General features: G+C 41.1%; 1 protein-coding gene across 1 annotated transcript in view; it reads left to right on the top strand.

Annotated features, from left to right (window-relative positions):
* The window catches only part of LOC309857117 (inter-alpha-trypsin inhibitor heavy chain H5-like), a 40770-nt gene extending 21781 nt beyond the window's left edge, over positions 1-18989 (top strand). Inside the window, exons 4-7 of the mRNA XM_082749983.1 lie at positions 154-255; positions 3606-3856; positions 17989-18158; positions 18786-18989. Of these exons, the coding sequence (XP_082606109.1) occupies positions 154-255; positions 3606-3856; positions 17989-18158; positions 18786-18974 (712 nt within the window). The 3' untranslated portion in view covers positions 18975-18989. The remainder of the gene's footprint in view (positions 1-153; positions 256-3605; positions 3857-17988; positions 18159-18785) is intronic.
* The last annotated feature ends 275 nt before the right edge of the window (positions 18990-19264 follow it).

Below are 19264 nucleotides of genomic sequence, written 5' to 3'. Positions count from 1 at the left end.
ATTCAAGGGTAGTGCCTTGGTCTGGAATGCCTTCTTTCTGGACCTCCAAGAGTCACATAAAAATATTTTCTAGGGTTGTCATGGTTATGAGATCCACATTTGAATTTGTCTTGGAACTGCAAGTTGGTAACATAGCTGTCTCTTGTGTTTCAGGCTCATAGGAGACAAGGTGTATCAGGGAGAAATCACAGGGAGAGAAAAGAAAAATGGTGATAAGGTGAAAGAGAAAAGGAATAAAACATCAGAAGATAATGGGTAAGTGCCACTGAGTTAAGGAATTAAAATCCACTTGAGCAAAGGGCCTCATTTCTTACTCCTTTGCCAACTTTTTTTTTTCTTTTCTTCCCTTCCTTCAAGGATTTATCTGCTTCTTATTATTACCATAGAGTCGATAATTAAATATATACAGTTAACAATATAGCAGGAAAAGGTTTATCGTGAAAAGGAACATTTTATCACTCTGAATCCCCAGATCTCACTTCCTAGAAATATCCACTTCTAATATTTTTTGTAATTTCTTTTTGTAGCAACTTCCCTAACTCTAAAGCTTAAGGTAGTCTAGTTTTTTAAAAAAATTCTTAATAAACATCAGACATTATCTGTTGATTTTCTGCCAGGAAGGAAGAGGATTTAGCATACGTAGGACACTCCCACCTTCCCTCCGCGTTCCACATTTTCACATTCTTTTCTCTTCTTTCATCCGTGTAAGCCGTGTTACACCATCTTAGACTAGACCTATCTTAAATTTCCACTCCTTCACTGAAACCCTACGTTTCCTTTTCCATTTCCAGTACCCATCTTTTTCTACATGATCATTTACTTTTGCACTGTCAGAATTACCAACATTTAAATTTTAGTCTCTAATGGTGTATATTTTCTTTGTTTTGTCTATAACTTGAATCTAAACATTGAAAACCAATGACTAGTATTTGAGTTTTAATGATTACATGAAAGTCATTAACTGCAGAGCCACTTGGTATACTAAGATTCTATTTCCCTCTCTGTCAGCCCATTTGAAGTAAAGTGATGTTTCCTTTGAAGAAAAATGATTCTGTTATCCAGATAAGTTGGTGTGAACATGTGAACCTGTTTTTGTTCGTTAATAAAAGGATGTAGTTTTGAGAAAGTTTGTTATTTAAAATCATAGACTGTCAAAAACTTTGCTGTTGGAAATCTTATTCACAAGAACGGAATATCTCATTCTTGCCTGGAAGATGTGAGTCATAGGTTTACTTTGATACAAAAAGCAGCCAAGGTCTACAGCTTCAGATAAGGCATTGTTGGCCAAAAAAGTTGACATTTATCTTAACTTTGTAGTTCCTAAGGACAGAACCTTGACTTTGTTTCTCAGTCCAGGGTGATACTAACCATTTTATACACAGCCCTGCTTTGTTTCGAGCCTCCAATCATTGCTTCATTTAACTTTATCTGCACTCCATTTTTCTCCCAATCCTATACACCTTTGTTTGGCCAGATTCTCTCTCCATGATGCCTTTGGTGTGTAAATTCCCTTACTGCAGCAGTTTATTGAAACCCAGCTTTGCTGGACGGCAGGTGGGTCCTAAGTGGTCTTTATTAGATGAATCTTATGAGGATTATGTTTCATTACAATTCATAAGTCATTCATAATTATGCCACAGTTTAGTTTAGTTGGATCACAACATATGCATTTGTTTTTTCTGGACTTTTTAGTTATCTTTCTTTTTTCTAATGAGGTGAACCTTAATTTGTCAGGGCTCCTGGGTGGCTCAGTGGGTTAAGTCTTTGCCTTCAGCTCAGGTCATGATCTCAGGGTCCTGCGATCGAGCCCCACATCGGGCTCTCTGCTCAGCGGGGAGCCTGCTTCCTCCTCTCTCTCTGCCTGCCTCTCTGCCTACTTGTGATCTCTGTCTGTCAAATAAATAAATAAAATCTTTAAAAAAAAACCTTAATTTGTCACTATTAACATCTAGCAAGACACATAACTCTTTTGAAATGGTGACTAAATGAATTACTATGACAGATCTATAAGCAGCGACATCCATGTTATTGCCAACAGCAGTTAGAAGGCATCATTGATTGGGAGGCACATCCTGATTTCGGAGCTGTCAGTTATGGAAGAATGGTGTCTCCAGGTCCGTAGATTACTGTCATTACTTTGCAGCCTTGTCATCAATGTTTACCCTGGGACTTCTTTTCATTTTCTTCTGGGTTGCTTTTACTATTCCTTATATTCCATATCTTCCTCTTTCTTTTTTCACTTTAACTTTGCTGGAGTATATTCTGAAGTAACTTCCCCAGAATGGATGTATGAGAGGCAAATTTTCTGAGACCTTGATTAATATTTTGACAGCACATCGAGTTTAAGATTGAGAATAATTTTTCATCTCAACTTTGAAGACATTGCCCCTAGTGTCATAATATCCAGTGTTGCTAGTGGTACATCTAATGTCTTCTAATACCACTCTTTTTCTGTGTGTCCTCTATCTGATGTTTTGAGAATTTACAATAATGGGTTCAAGTGTCAGTCTTTCTTCAGTCATTCTTCCCAGCGAATGAAGCTTTTCCATCAGTGAAGCTTTTCCATCTTAATAGTTGTGTCTCTTTTTAGCACTGGGAAAGAGGAGTGTAGGAAGTCTGTCATCTTAGTCACTCATTCATATATGGAGTTGGAGGTCTCCTTCCTGTGTTTGGTGCCCTTCCCACTCACATCTTATGCTGAGCCCGAGATTTCCATCTCTCTGATGTTCTGTATCTTGATCCATAGTCTGAGCTGTAGAGTTCTTGCTCTATTCCCCATCTTCCAAAAATGTTTTGAAGTGCTGTATGCACTGATGGTTGCCCCTACCACTCATTGCCTGGGTTTAATCCTTTACTATCCCTTTCCTTTTATGGTCAGTCTGCCATCTTGAATCAGAGAACCTTCATTCCAAGCCCTGAAAATGTTTGGAATGGCTTATATTTGTATATGCTTTGCAATCCTTTATTCTTCGTCCTTATCCCTAGCCATATCTACCAAACTTTACCACCTATAAAAACCTAAGGTTTTAGCTATTTTAAAATGACATCAGATGTCAGGCTCACTTGACCATTCTTGTAAAAAGAAGAATGCAATTCATATCTTGACCCCAAAACTCTCTCTCTCTCTTTTTTTAAAGATTTTATTTATTTATTTGACAGAGAGATCACAAGTAGGCAGAGAGGCAGGCAAAGAGAGAGAGGAGAAAGAAGGCTCTCCAAGGAGTGGAGAGCCCGATGTGGGGCTCGATCCCAGGACCCTGGGATCATGACCTGAGCCGAAGGCAGAGGCTTTAACCCACTGAGCCACCCAGACCCCCAGTCCCCAAAATCTCTTTTCCAGATGTTCACCTATTTCAGTATTCCCTTTCCCCCTTGGCTCCCTCAAGCCTGACTACAGGAGAGGTAGGAAAGAACAGGTGAATTCTGTACTCTTCAGTATTCTTTGAAACTTTGTAACCTTCCTTTAGTGCAGGCCTTTGGTTCTCTTCCCGACACTAGTTTTTCTTCTAGGGATTCTCTTGAGAGAATGGCCAAGACCCTGAGGGCATTTGAGGGAACCTGGCTTTCTCTGACCGACCCTGTGTTCCCTTTTATTTTCCTTATAGGGAGAAGGGGACTGATATGTTCAGAGCCTCTGTCGTGATTCCCAGCAAAGACAAAGCGGCCTTCCTCCTCAGTTACGAAGAGCTCTTGCAGCGGCGGCTGGGGAAGTACGAGCACGTCATCAGCGTGCGTCCCCAGCAACTGGTGGGGAGGCTGACGGTGGAAGTGAACATTCTGGAGAGGTCCGGCATCGAGTCACTAGAGGTGCTGCCCTTACAGCACAGCAGGCAAAAGGGCAGCGGGAGAGGGGAAGGTGAGTGCGATGGCCGGATCTCCTGTGCTGACTCAGAGCAGGGCGCTGGCTTTAGAGGAATCTATAAAACAGATGGCCGCCCTGCAACAAAGCCTCTGAGAATTTGCGAGAATCTGAAAGATAGCAACACAACAAAGGCAATGCCTTTATAAGCTGGTCCCATCTGGAGATTTAAAGGTGTTTAAATCATCTGACAGAGTAATCTCTTTTCTGAGCATCTAATCCAGGTGAGGCATCTAAAATATTGGGAATGTTATACGTGCAACCCAGTTTGGTAACATTTGCACTAGCAAAAACTTGCTGTCATCCTAAATATGCAGGGAAACAAACATGGTTAGTAAAATATGGTTCTGGAAACAACGCAACATGGGATGGGGGGAAAGAGAACACTTGTACACACTCTGTAATGTTAAGTATGTTAAGTTCGTTAAATGTGAAGTTGACAGATGTCTAGAAAGTTCTATAAAATAATACTTTTATACTAGGGAGTGAGGGATTACAGGGTTATTTTTCTAAGAATCTAATTTCTAATTTCTAAGAATTTATTTCAGTTGTTAACTAGAAGAATTTTTAAAACACTAACATACACATTTCAATGATGTATGAGACTCATTCTTAAATTAAACAGTGACAACTGTGTATTCTACATTTGTTTGAGTGCAGGAACGTTTTGGTTCGTTACCAGGACCACCATTTAGGTTCTTCCCAAATTCTGGTTTTTAAAATTGTACTCCATTTGTTGAAATGATAATGATAAATTCCATACAATGTAATCTTAATTACTATATTAATTTCAACTGATGGTTTATATGAAATGTTCATGGGTGTTGGGCCTTATCCTAAGTATAAGTAAACCAGTCAGGCTTCATGTCAAATCCAATAACGAGACCGATGCGTCAGAAAGTTGCACCAGGATAAGAATCTCTTGATTACGGGTATCTGTGACATTGAGGTCTGGGAACGGCTGAGCAGTAAGTGAATAGGCAGAATCTGAACTCAGCCCCCGTGGGCACAAGGAGAAAGAAAGCTGCTTGGCCAAGAATATTTCGGAATGAGATTGAGAGGAGAGTAGAACACGGCTTGAAGGGGGAGGGGGAGAATGTTGTTATTTCATATAATGTGAAAATAGTCAAGACCCAGGGCTGGTGTGCGGAAGAATGGACTGTGCAGATGATGCGCTTTACTCTTGCCTCTGCTAAGTTCCCTTCGTGACTGTCTGTGGGACAGCGAGTTTTGTCTCAGACACTGGAGAGTGTCCTGGTTCTGTGGGGGACTCAGGTCTTTCGTTATGTGTCCATTCCCAAGGCTGAGTAGGATACTCTTAATCTAGATTACATTGAAAAATTACAAATATTGTCGAGGTATCTGACTTTGAGAAACGGTGTGAAATATAATACACCATTCTTATGTCCTAGAGGCCACCATGTGTGTGGTTAATGGACTTTTAGTTCAGCTGTTAACTAGAACCCTGACAAAAATTTTCTAGGTCTTGGAAGACTCTGTTTGCCCTGTAAAGCAGGGACAGCAACTCTTTCACAAGGTTATTGGGAAGTGTGTGTGCATGTAAAGTGCCCGGCCCAGAGTAAGGACTTAATAACGAAGTATGATTATTATTATTATTATTATTACCATTATCACCTTGAATTGACTTTTTCTGTGCAATCTTATCTCCCCTATTAGAGCATAAGGGTTGGGAAGGCAGTTCTTTGTCCGGTTACTTTGTTTCCTTACAGTATTTTGCACAATGCCTTTCAAACAGTAGATAGCTAATTTCATGCTTGCACATCAGGGAAGAAAAAGAAATGCACCCAAACTAATAATGAAAGATGTTTTAAAATTCCATTTCTTCCTAATCATAATCTATAGGGAAATTCTCCTATGTTCAGCCATGTGCAAGAGGGCTGTTTTTAGGAGGAAGAAGATTCTCTGTGAGTTCTTGGGATCTCTGAGAGGGCAGGGTTGCTGTGGCCCACGTGTCTGGGACAGGGCCCGGGGCTCAGCCACGTGTGGAGGACTCAGCGGTGGGAGACTACTCAGGTGGTCCTGCTGTAGTAATGAAATGTGTGTGCTTTGCCTCATTTTCAGAACCACTGCAACTCTTCAGGGATGTGTATGAGTTGTGGTGTATGGGCATGTGTTATATTTGGAGGCCCTGTGAATTAGCGATTGTTAGCCGAAAAGTTGCTTACTGTTTATATCCTGGGCCTGTGAGAATCTCAGAGGAATTTTTCCAGACCATTGATCCCTTGGGAATCTGTTTATTTTTAAGAAAGTTGTTTTCCTAGCTTTTTGTACCAAAGCGGATATACTGCCTTCCAAAGCATGGAGATTTCACAAGTATGTATCCAAGCCAGGTGCAGTGGACTGGTTCCCTGTTGGCTGCTCCTTCTTGTCCTTCAGCACTCAGCTTTTAACTGTCCCTGCAAAATGGCAGCCCCAGGACGGAGAGGCACAGGTTGTTGTGATTTCTGTCTGGACAGTATTGCGTGCTACCAAAAGAAATCCAGGGTAGAGATCAAACTAGAATTGGGCTTGCACCAGAACATGAGCTGTAATTGTGTGAATGTGGACCCATGCCAGTACATTCCTCTCCTAGATCTGGCTACCACTGAGCGATCAGACTTCTGGAATTTCTCAAAGCAAATCTTTGACCACTGGACCCGTTGCATCCTTAGGGATGCACTTCTGGATTAGGATTACTGTGTGCTTGGTACTGGACTCAGTACTTGCTGTATTATATCTTATTCAGTCTTTATAATAGCCCTCTTGGGTTATACTTTTTATCCCCATTTTATTTGTGAACAAGCTAAGGTTTACAGAGTTTAAGTACAAGAACAAGGACTCATATTTAATTATTGTTAGAAACAGAATCTGAGCATAAAGCTGTTTGACTCTAAATTCATTCCCTCACCCACTGAACTGAGTACATAGAAGATTATAAAATCCTAAGGGTGTGAGATCACATTCTACATCTCTCCCTAGTTGTGTAAGAATGAAAAGAAATGCTCAAAGCAATAGAACGTGCCTTTAACAGTTTAGTTATCTGGCATATCAGGATCAGGGCCAGAGCCATCACGCTGTAAATTCATGAGCTCCTACTCAGTGTACAAGCTACTTCTGTGAGATGTAATTTGGAAGCCAAAGTTTTATACTTACTGGATTATTAAAACATTTAACCCAGGTACATGGTTCAAAATCTAAAAAACTATAAATTGGTGTCTAGTGAAACACAAGACTTCTTCTCTCTTATGCCTGCCCACTCTCAGTTCCTCTCCTTCCTAAAATATTTTGGTGATTTGTGAGCTCAGTGGGACAGAGTCTCTGAAACCAAGACTTTCCTGGAACATCATGGGATGTGTGGGCTTCTGAAGGTGTGTGCCAAGATAGCTACTCCATGCATGCGGCTGGTTCAAGGCTGGTTGTTTCACATTCTGTGTCAAAATCTTGAACTTCTTGTTGTTCCAGGGCACCTAAATCACTGCGCTCTCCATGATTCCAATTTGTTTTTGGCAGAAAATGTTTATTTATGATAAGAAACCTGACAGCTGAGAGTAGAATCGAGTGAGATAAAGAAATAAGGTGCCTTGCCTGTTTTTTCCCCTTTTGCTTTACATCAGTGACACTCAAACCTGGTTATACCCTTTAGTCACCTGGAGTGGTTTAAGAAAAGATACAGATACCTGAGTCCAACCTCAAACACATGAATGGGAATTTCTCAAGGTAAGGCCTAGGAAGCTATATTTTTGGGTGTGATACTCTTACAAATTTATACGAGAAACCAAAAAATATATGAGTGCTTTTGACATGTTCATGTAGTTGTAAAGCTAAAGAATAATGCTGCATATTTCTCTCCCACTAAATAGGTATGGTTCTATGGCTTTCATAGTTTCCCCTTTATATTCTTCAGTTTTTAAAATAGTTTTATTGAGGTTTAGTTTATACAGGATAAAATTTGTTCGTTTTAAGTGTATAATTCGTTGATTTTTAGTCAATTTGCAGAGTTGTGCAACCATCACCACAATCCAGTTTTAGAACGTTTCTATCACTCCAAAAGATCCTTGTATCTCTGCAGTTGCTCCCTGTACCCACCCCAGCCCCAGGCAGCGACTAATCCATGTGCTGTGTCTCTTTAGAGAGCTGTATTTTTTAAAGCACTCCAGGTGATTCTGATGCCCTACAAAGGTTAGGAACCCTTACTTTGAACTCTCTAGCAGACTTTAGGGGCATTCAAAACTATGTCAATATCTGAACCTACAGAATGCTTTCGATCCTTGTTAAATGTGTATCGTTCTTCTTTTCTACCTACATGTTTTTACTATTGGATACAGGCCAACATAGAATTACTCACACAGTTGGTGGAAAATAACCTCTTCCCGTATGCAGCTTCTTCTGTTCATCAACATAGATGGAATGTGAAATGGAAAAGTGCCAACAGGCCATCCCCGTGGGGTTGGCGCAGTCTTTCTAGTATAGTCTTGAGCTCCTTAAATAAGGTATCCCATCTTCTCTTGGAAAAGATAAATACAATCATTCAGGGCATTTTTGGGGTCAGAAAAGCTTCTCTGTTTCCCTTGATTCCCACCATGACTTTCTGGACCTCTTCTGCTCTTCCCCACTTTTCCCCAGACCACAGTGAGAGCAGAGGCTCCTACCTTTCGGAGCCTGGCTTACTGTCCACCTTTACGTGCCAGTTGCATATAGCTCCTTTGGCTCAGAGGGTCCTGATCATCAGTGCATGTTACGATCAGCCGGGGAGCTTTTGGAGATCTATTAGCTATGCCAGTTAAATTAGAGTCCCCAGGGATGGAAACCAGAGGATTGTCTTCTTGTTTTCAAGTGTTACTTGACTCCATTCCTACCTCTTCATTCCCTAAAACTCTAGTCCTGGGCTGCTCACTCTGTTTCCAAGTTTCCCAGCTGGAGTTCCTAAATGATCTCAACTCCTCATCTTTGTCAAAACCAATGGACTCATGTGAAATCACCCTAATCTGACATTAAAAGGAAATTTTACTTTCAGGGGCTAGGAGACCATCATAACTGTCTTCATTTTCTCCCAGTATCTGGTTCATCTTTGAGGGGGTCCCATACTAAAGAACACTGAAGACAGCTAAAGAGAATCAGTTTGTGCTCTTAAAATACATTCTAAAAAGACAACCTACAGAATGGGGAAAATATTTGCAAATCCTATGTCATAGCATCTGGTGTCCAGAATATATAAAGAATTCTTACAACTCAACCAAGAAAAGATAAACAGTCCAATTAAGACATGGGCAAAGGACTTGAAAAAATAAAAGCATGCAACTAGGTTTTCAACACTTCTCTGGTATAAGTTGGTTAATTTTGCCAGATCTTGGGTATAGCTTTTATTTTGTTGTGAAGGGGGGATTAAGAGGCAGAATTTGTTTCCAGAAGACTGGGTACAAATACATAGATCTCCTTTTCCTGAGTTACCAGATAAAATATAGGATGCTCAGTTAAGCTTGAATTTCAGATAGACATTTATATCCTGTGCAATCTCTGGGACGTATTAACACTAAAAATAATCTTTTGTTGTTTATCTGAAATTCAGATTTAACTGGGCATCCTGTGTTTTTATTTGCTGAATCTGGCAGCTTCTATTGAAGGACTGCATTGTTTCTGATGGTTCACCCCTGGTCCCAGCTCCCTGCTGCTCTGTATTCTTCCCCTAGATCCAGTCTCCACTCTGTAGCTGGAAGGGAATGGCCCTGTTTGGCCTCTGTGCATTTGCCAGGAAATAATAATCTGGTTGTTATGTGAGGGTTTCCAGCATTGTTCAGTGCAGAAATTATTCAGGTATGAATCATTTGGCTCCATAGTTGGTTTTGTTTTGTTTTGTTTTTAATGCTGATATGAGAACCATGTTGTTCGTTCTGACATGGGTTGTAGTTCAGTCAGGACCAGCTGTGAGCAGGATGGCTCCGAGAGACCCAGGAGGGTGGCCTTCTCTCTTTAACTGGACGTTGGTGAGCAACCCACTCTTCTTGGGGAGACTGCACTTTGTCTCTTCCCTTTTCCTGTTGCCTGTTTGGTGTATGAGGTGGATTTTTGTCGGGCATGTGGCACTGTCCACCATAGCTGTGGCTGAAGCCAGAGATGTGCCCATGGCACGTGACATTGGTTACTGAGAGCACCTGCCATGGCCACCAAAACACTCTCAAGATGGATTCTCTTGAAAGGCTCCCCCCTTCATATGCCCAACTTTGGGCCAATGTGTTGAGTCATCTCCATGCTAACCGTTCAACAAACTTGTCTTGAGTTCTCTCCACATTCCTCGCAGCTGTGCTAAATGCCTGGAACCTAATAGTGTCTAAGACATTGTCACTCCCTTGGAGAACTTCTAGTCAGCAATTCTTAAGAATTAAAGAAGTCTAATTGTGGTAAAAAGCACATAACGTTAACTTAACCATCTTAATTAACCAGCTCTAAGTACAGCTGAATAGTGCTGAATTTATTTTCATTGTTGGGCAACCAATCTCCAGAACTTTTTCAACTTTCTAAACTGAAATTCTGTATTCATTCAACAACAGCTCCCTGTTACCATTCACCCCCACCCCACCCCTCAGCCCCTCATAACTACCAATTCCCTTCCTGTCTCGGTGAGTTTGACTACTCTAGGTACCTCATGTAAGTGGAATCACACAGTATTTGTCTTTTTGTGACTGGCTTATTTCACTTAGGGTAATGCCTCCCAGGGTCAGCCATATTGTGGCTGAACTTCCTTCCTTTCCATGGCTAAAAAATAGTCTGTTGTATGCATAGACCACGTTCCTTGAAGGACACTTGAGTTTCTTCCACTCTTTGCTACTGTGAATAGTGCTGCTTATAATAAACTTGGTGTACATGATCTTTGAGATCCTGATTTCAATTTTATTGGGCATATACCCCAAAGTGGAATTACTGTATCATCTGTTAGTTCTGTTTTTAATTTGTGGAGGAACCTCCATACTGTCTTCCATACTGCTGTGCCATTTTACAATCCCACTCACAGGGCCCAAGAGCTCCAGTTTTCCCACATCCTCTCCAACACTAGTTATTTTCTCTCTTATTGATAGTAGTCATCCTGGTGGGTATGTAGAGTTGGCAGTTTTGAATGATAAAGGAAAATCCTCTGTCTGGTTGAATCTGTGAAATGCTGTGAAGATTTTCCCAGTGACTGAGCCATGTTCCAACTTTGTGTAGGTGGCCAGTGTGGAGGCATGTAACAGAAATCTCTTGATTTTAGACTCCTCTGCTTCTCTGGCACCATTTTTGGTAGGTTTCCCTTTGGTTCAGTCTCAGATACTTAAAGAGGTAGTATTTAAGGTTTTCTGTAGACTCAAAATGATACCAGGAAGGGATATAGCACATGCTTTTAGGGCGTAACTGTGTGTAGAATGTGTGAGAGTTGACTTGGTTTGTGTGTAGTTTCTCTGGAACGTCAGTCACACAGGGAAAGCTGAGGCTTAGGAAGGTAGTATTTTGGTAAGAAAGAGCAGTGAGTAACTAGTGAAGAAGGCAAACTTTCTAAGAAATTTGGACAAGTACTACTTTATAAAGTGACAGAGTTGAATCGGAACCCTTTCAGCGGTCAATCTGCATTAGTATTCTCTGCTAAGTTGTTGCCATCCTATCTATATGATGCTCTTTTCCAAAAAGATTTCAAACACCTATTATCTAGGGGATAAAACACCTTTCCCATAAGAAAAGGATACCCGGGAGCTTATGAAGGTATTTAACCGAATTCCTTCTCATCTTTATTGCCCAAATTTACCACGTTTTCCCCTGAGACCTCGCCAGTATACATTTTTTATTGACATGTGATTCATGCACAGCATTATCTTAGTTTCAGTTGTACAGAGTGATGATTCTATATTTAAATATGCTATAGAATGATCACTGTACTAAATCTAGTTAACATTCATCACCACACAGTTATGGAGATTTTTTTGTTGTTGTGATGAGAAATTTTAAGATTTATTCTCTCTCTCTCTCTTTAAAGATTTTATTTATTTATTTGAGAGAGAGAGAGCACATAAGCAGGGGGAGCAGCAGGATTTTGTCCGTATTGCTACCCTCAAAGGGTAGTTGCCCCGTTATTCACAATACTTTTGACTGTCCCATATTGAAGAAATCTCCCCACTGGGGTCCAGGCGAGCAGGTTACATAAACAAACGTGGACAGTTTAGACCATTTTCCAAGGGAAATGAGAAGGCAGAGTTTGTTTGGAAACCCTTTTGTAAAAGCACCAGGTGTTGGCCTCCTTCCTCTGACGGTCGGCAAACCCAGGGTCCACAGGAAGGAGACAGGAAGGAGTCGGTTGACCCCAAAGGGCATAGCTTCCAGATGATGCCCTTGACTGTGGTTCTTTGCTTCTAAATCTTTTCACCTTTAGACACATTGCATAGCAATTGACTTCCTTTTATCCCCATGTGGTTGTCTAGGAGAAGAATGTTTATTTGCGAATAACACCCATGTTCCGGGACAAAACTAAGGACCTACATGTTCTCTAAAATACATGAAGAACTTTGTCATTACGAGACAGAATCAGTGGGAAGAATATTTAATAGCATTTGTGTGCATGCTTCGTAACCTTATGTAGACTCCTTGGAGAGTCTAAGGAAAGGCATGGGCCCTCTGTCCAGGAAAAATACACACATGTATACTTTTATGTGAAATTCTGTGTATAATTTCAGGGGCCTCTTGGGAAGCTACCAACTCCATGATACTTAAAAAAAAAAAAAAGATTGTTCTTGCTATAAATATTCTTGAACTCCCTGTTATGAATGTTTATTATGATTTATCCTTTTTTCCTCCAAATAATGATTATTTTGTTTTCACTAAGCTCTCAGTTGTATGGAGAAAACTGTTAGGGCAAAAATGTAAACTGTATGTTATCAGAGAGTGTTTTTTTCCCTCATGAGTTGCGCTTCACCCAAGGCAAAGAGAGTAAGAAGCTCCTTCAGAAGGAACAGAGGTGGGGGGTTATAAGTCTTGAGCACTTTCCACGTGCCCGTACCATGTTCAATGCCTTATGTATGTGATCTCACTTCGCTCGGACAGTGATTCTCTGACGTGGATTTACTCCACTTGAATGGATGTGGAACTGAGGCTCAGAGATACTAAGTTAGTCATTTTGAGTCTGCCAAATCTTAGAGCCCACTTTCTTTGGTATTATGCACCTTCTAAAATAGCTTGTATCTTCTTGTTCAAGAATACCGGATTCTAGACAGGGAGAGTGTATCCGGAGGATGCTGGTGACCTGAGGAGCAGGGAAGAGCGGGTGGAGAAGGAGCGGTTAGCGAACCTTCCCAAGGACGCACTTGAGGCCCTGGTGGACCGCAGAAGGTCATTTTGAACAAGAGCGTGGATGTTTGCATCAAAACGGGGAGATAACATGAGATTCGCGCCTCCAATTCAGAGCAATCACGGCACTGCACTTTTTTCCCTAACCAAGCGGGCAGGGACGAGAGAAAGCCAAGAGCAGGAAGAGACATGTGTGCTCTCATTAGAAAAGTAGGTCAGAGTCTCACTCTTTGGTCTGCTCCCAGCCTCTTTGCTTGCCCTCTTCATTGTGTTCAGAACCCATGCCGGGACAGTGGAGGGCCTGCGAATCAAGTCCATTGTGCCCATGAGCTGTTTTGTGGCTGTCAGCTGTATGAGCCACGACTCACATAAGGAAAAACTAAACAGTATTATTCTGGTTTGGGATGTTGGTCAGCAACTCTGGGGCAGCCTAGATTAACCTCGTAGACGAAAAGGTTTTTTTCCCTTCTCTAGCAAAAAGAGGATTTTATTTTCTAGAGTTATTGCTCTGGAATTTTTCCCAGCAAACTTTTTTTTTTTTTTTAATAGTCAGTGGAAAATTCATTGGGTCACATTGACAGTCTGATACTTAATGGGTGGAAGTGAGCCCAGGAGTTAGGCTTCTTGCTGTTTAACCAAAGTGGGAATCAACCCACTCTTTGGGCTTAGAAAATAAGTCCATTTAGAGGAGTCTCATGAATTTTCATCATGAACTAGCAAACATCAGAGGTCAACAGGAAACCAAAATAATAATACACTATCTTTCTCATGGCTTATATCAAAGAGCCCAGTCAAATGAATTATGAAGAGAGAAATTATACTTTTTAATCCTCGGTGCTTTCACTCAACCATGAATGGTATTAATTCAGGGGCGTCGTAAAGAGCATTTCAATGAGAGAGATCTGGAACAAGGAAGAGTAGGTACATGCTGACAGTATGAAGAGGGTCAATCTAAGGTAGACTTTGAAAGTTGGAGATAACCTAGTGCTATGCAAGACTTATTAAAATATAGCTTTCTGGGTCCCCCCTTCCAGAGTTTGTGAGTGGGCCCAAGAATTTGTGTTTCTATCAAGTTTGCAGATGCTGCTGTTGCATGTGACCACAGGACATCTGGGATGCAGGTCCCAGACCATGGCACAAGGGTGCTCTGCTCCACTCCCACAGGTGATCGAAGCATCCAGGGTTTGCGTGAACACTACCAGTGAAATTGGTTGTGACTGCCACCTGTGCCCATAGGACATCTTTCCTAGAGCTTACTGAGGCTGAACAAAGAGTGCTTCCCAGTAACCTTACCCCGGTCCTAATTCTGCCAGCTGGAATTACTCTGAATACACCTAATCCCCATATAAATGCCCACACTAAGAGACTAATCCTAAGGAAAAGAATAGATAGGCTCTCTCTGGCAAATAATGTCCATTACATGCTAGGGGATGCCTGCTCACTCTGTTCTCCATCCAGATCCCAGCAAGTTTAGATTTTTTTAAAAATTGGGGTACATGTGAATAAAGTGTATAAATCTCATTTTTACAGCTTGATGAATTTTCACCTGTGTGTACACCCAGACAACTAATTCCAGGCCAAGATAAAGAGTATTTTCACAAACCCAAAGGACTCCCATACTGTTTCCCCGTAGGTACTCACCCTGCTAGCGGTGGCTACCATTCTTCACCATTATTCTGCGTCCCGTGGACCAGTCGTGCTTGCTCGTGAGCTGTATGTAAATGGAAGCATAGAGAGTATTCTCTTCTGTATCTTTGTGCCCGCTCAAAAGGACTGCGAGACGCCGTATAAATAGGAGGAATTCTTTCCTTTTCACTGTACGTAGTATCCCAATTTCAATCCGTTGTATTGTCTTATATTTGATTTCCTGGCCCTTTTACTATTTTGTATATTTTCAAGGTTTATAGGAACATCCACTGGCATGAATCAGAATGGCCTAAGTACAGTCATTCCCCCTTACCTATATGGTCTCATGTCCCTCAGTCACCATTATCCCCGGTCACCCACAGTCCTGGAAGCAGATGTTGCCTGCTCTGAAGGCAGTTGTAGCTTCACATTAGTGCCTAACTCCTTTAACTTGCTTCATCTGGCACGGAGCCATTTATCCCAAGAAGGGTGAGGACGCACAGGAAGATGGTTCGAGAGAGAGAGAGACCACATTCATGTGACTCCTACTGCAGTATGTTCTGATCATTGTATTTTATTATTAGGATTGTTAATCACTTCCTGTGTCTAACTTATATTTAAGCTTTGAATACACGTGTATGTATTAAAAAAGGCACAGTGTATCTAGGGATAAAGGTGGGGATAAAGGTGTGGGACTAAGGAAGGACTTTGGTCCATGACATCACTTAGTCTTTTCAATAGCACGAGTTTGGTAGACCATTAGCCCATTTTGCAGATGAGATAACCAAAGCTTGATAACTTGCCCAAAGTCTCACAGGTAACGAGTGGTTGACACAGTATTGAACTTAAGTCCTTCTGTTCATTCATGATTCCAAGTTCTCAGCCATGTTTACCAGTAATCACCAAGGAGAGGTTGACCCTGAAGAGCACACATGGTCCTTCTATTTCAAAGACTTTTCCATTTTCAGCCTTTCACCGTTCCTCTCTGTAGTGGTTCTTCGGCGCAGTCGACCATGCTGGTGAGCTGGAGGGCGGCATTTGTCATTGTGCCATTGAGATTTTCCAGGTCCTTCTTCAGATGGGCAGATCTGTTGGAAGCATGTTATCTTCATACAACTGTCTTCAGTAAAAATAAGATTTCCTAATTGCTGGCTTTCTCTTCACTCCTGAAACCTCTGCCCTCCATGGGTGAAAATAATAGAATCAGCTCTGCCCTGTGGTTCCTGTTAAGGTTACACCTAAATTGTCTTTGAAAAATAATTGTCTGTTCTGTTGAAGGAAATGTTTAAACTTCCTTTGATTTTAATGTCTAATAAACCCTTAGCGAGATAAAGTTTATTCTTACGTACAAATTACCACAGGCAAATTATGCCTTGTTTCCTATTTTATTTTGCTAATTAGGTATGGAAGATTGTTGGTCAGCTCACTCTTTGTATGGTGTCAACTTGAAGAGATTTAAAAAAATGATCAGATGCTTTGCAGCAGTTTTAAGCCTGGCTTTGATTAAGTATCTGGATAAAGTTTCCACATATACTGATATTTATGTATCCTCCATTCTATTTTTATATTCTTCTTGGTGCATGCAGAGCTAAATTTGAATTTGAATTTCTGTTGTTGAGTATGTAGACATGGTGGTATTTAGATTTGTAAAGGTGGGTAGTCTGTGAGGTATGTAGTAGTAGTCTCTATTCTAACAGGAAATGAAGGTCAGGAGTAAAACATGGGCTATGCTGCACTGAATCTTTCATCCCACTAGTTTTTCTTAAGTCATGTAAAATCCATTTATGGATTTATCTTTCTGTAATTCTAATTTGCATTTGAGGATTTATGCTGGGAGAAACTTTGGGAGCAGTTTAATTGTTTGTTTGTTTGTTTAAAGAGCCATAATCTTTCTGGACAAACAGGATGCTGGGGCAACCAAATGCTTGGTGATGGGAGGTGTTTCTTCTGGAAGATTCCCACAGGAAATGGGTGGCAAGAATTAGACACCGTACTTTCCCAACTCTAATGAATTAGTAGATCCACACAAACATCATCAATGTCTGGTGAAACAATGAAGTGAAAGATCAATGAGGAGCTTTATAACGGGTGATCGGATTGGCAACATGGGAGCCCGCCATCTTTTTTTTTAGTATAGCTGAAAAAAGACAAGTAGACACTGTGTGCTTCTGACGTGGAAAAGTGGTAAGCAGTCAGCATCATTCATCACCTGTGAAGTGTTCTTGTCAGTGGTATGGACCTGTGTCTAAGCAAGTGTCTAACTTTCCTACCAGAACACAGGGAAGTAGAGAAGATGGAGATGTGTTTCCCAACATCGACTGCACATTAGACTCACATGGGGGATTTTTAAAGCTTTGATGCCCAGGTTCTCCCCCAGACCAATTAAATGAGCTCTTGCCTGGATATCGCTATTTTTTTTCTAGTTCCCCCAGATGTTACAGTTTGAGCCAAGGATGGAAACCAGGGGAATTGAGGAGCAAGTTAAAAGATAAGACAAAACAGTAAAAAAAAATACAGCATGTAAGAAATTCCATAGGACAAATAACCAGTTTTACAACATGTTTATGTAACATTAGAAGAAACACCTGTAGATTAAAAGAGATTTAAGAAACATAAACCTGCTGTGCTGTGTGGTCTTTTTTGATCTGGATTTGAAGGAATCAGTCATATTGAGACACATTCTAAAGAACTGGGGGAATTTCAATGCAGACTCAGTATATTCGGGGATAAGATGGCACCAAGCCTTGGTTTTGTAACTTGTGATGATGGTTTTGTGCTTATGTGGAAAAAAGTTCTTACAGTTGGAGATACCTACCGAAGTATCTACGGATGAAATACGAGGTCAGGGATTTGTTCTCAAACACTCTAGCAAGATACCATGAGGGGATTAAAAAAAAAAAGATACAGAAGATTGTAAGAGGTTGATAATCGTTCAGTTGAGTGAAATGCACATGGGGGTTCATTTTACTATTCTCTCTACTTCTGTGTGTTTAAAAAGGTTACATGAACGGTGAAAAAGAAGGTATAAAGGTGAAATCTGTAACATCTCATGTGCTGGGATGTACTATCAGTGTGAAGTCTGTGAAGTTCATACGGCGTATAAACCTGCAGTAAAGTCAAGTCTAGCCCCATGTCCATGCAAAACATCCCTGCTTCTTTTCCAGAAAATATCGATATGAATTCTGTTTATATCTTGCTTGCAGATGATTCTGGGCCACCTCCTTCTACTGTTATCAACCGAAATGACACCTTTGCCAAAGTGACTTTTAAGCCTAGTGTGGTCCAGCAAGCCCGGATTGCTCAGAATGGCGTTTTGGGAGATTTCATCATTAGATACGACGTCAACAGGGAGCAGAGCATTGGGGACATCCAGGTAATGGGCTTGTTTTGCCACTTTGTGTCAGTTGCTTGATACTTTTAGTTAGACTCAGAATGAGGGATTCCAGTTCTTATCTGAGGGAGGGAGAACATTCTGGTTCCTAGAAATTTATTTTAACTTAAAATATGTCTCCAAGGGGACTAGGGTGTTCCCTTCCTATTTCCTGCTTCAGTAATCTGGAGAGCAAATGAAATCTGTAATGTAATTTTCCCTGCAGTGTTTTAGATGGAAGTTAGAGTTTTAGTTCATCTTCAATTTTAATTAAGAAAGCCTGGTCCATGGCTCATTTCCCTTTAGGTTTTATTGCTCCAGAGACAGGGTGGGAATATTAAAATGCATTAGCATGCACCCAGAATGTAGACGGCTTTGACATCTCAACTTGTTAAAACCACATATTGAAGGAAGCAGGAATTCCAAGTGACAAGGGCCATAGCGGGTGGATAATTAAAATCGAATTAGTCAGCATAGGCGATAGATTTTAAAGGGATGACTTTATCTTTATGAAATCTGTTTCATGTGCTTCGTGCTCTGAATTGTGGAAGTTGTACAGACTGTCCATCTTGGGTAGTTTTTCTGCCTATTCCAGGCACTACCATTTTTACTTTCTCTTCCCTCCACCAGGTTCTAAATGGCTACTTTGTGCACTACTTTGCCCCCAGAGACCTACCCCCTTTGCCCAAGAATGTGGTATTTGTGCTCGACAGCAGTGCCTCTATGGTAGGAACCAAACTCCGGCAGGTGAGTGAAGGCCAACTATCAATTTTGTGCTTTCTCACTTTTGTCTGGAACCATGATGCACCGTGGGAATAAAATTCAGTTGATGCCAAATGTCCGCTTTACCACCCAGCTGTTCTGCTTACACAGAACCTTCCAGAGCGGATAATCCAGTTCAGCCATTGACATAAGCTATCATTTCAGGATGGTGGTTTTACGAGAGCAGAGGGGAATGCTATAGGAGCGCTTGGAAATAAAGGGAGCTGGCAGAGTAGATAATGTGAGGCAGGAATACACTGAGAGGGACAGTCAGCAGCACTACTGTTGATGGAATAATTCTGTTCTGTAATGATGACCTTTCAGATCAATGGAACAGAGTCATTGAC

This window comes from Mustela nivalis, assembly GCF_964662115.1.
Source record: "Mustela nivalis genome assembly, contig: HAP1_SCAFFOLD_392, whole genome shotgun sequence".
Taxonomy (NCBI): Eukaryota; Metazoa; Chordata; class Mammalia; order Carnivora; family Mustelidae; genus Mustela; species Mustela nivalis.
The sequence above is the reverse complement of the archived record's forward strand: the minus strand, read 5'-3'. Positions and strand labels throughout refer to the sequence as shown.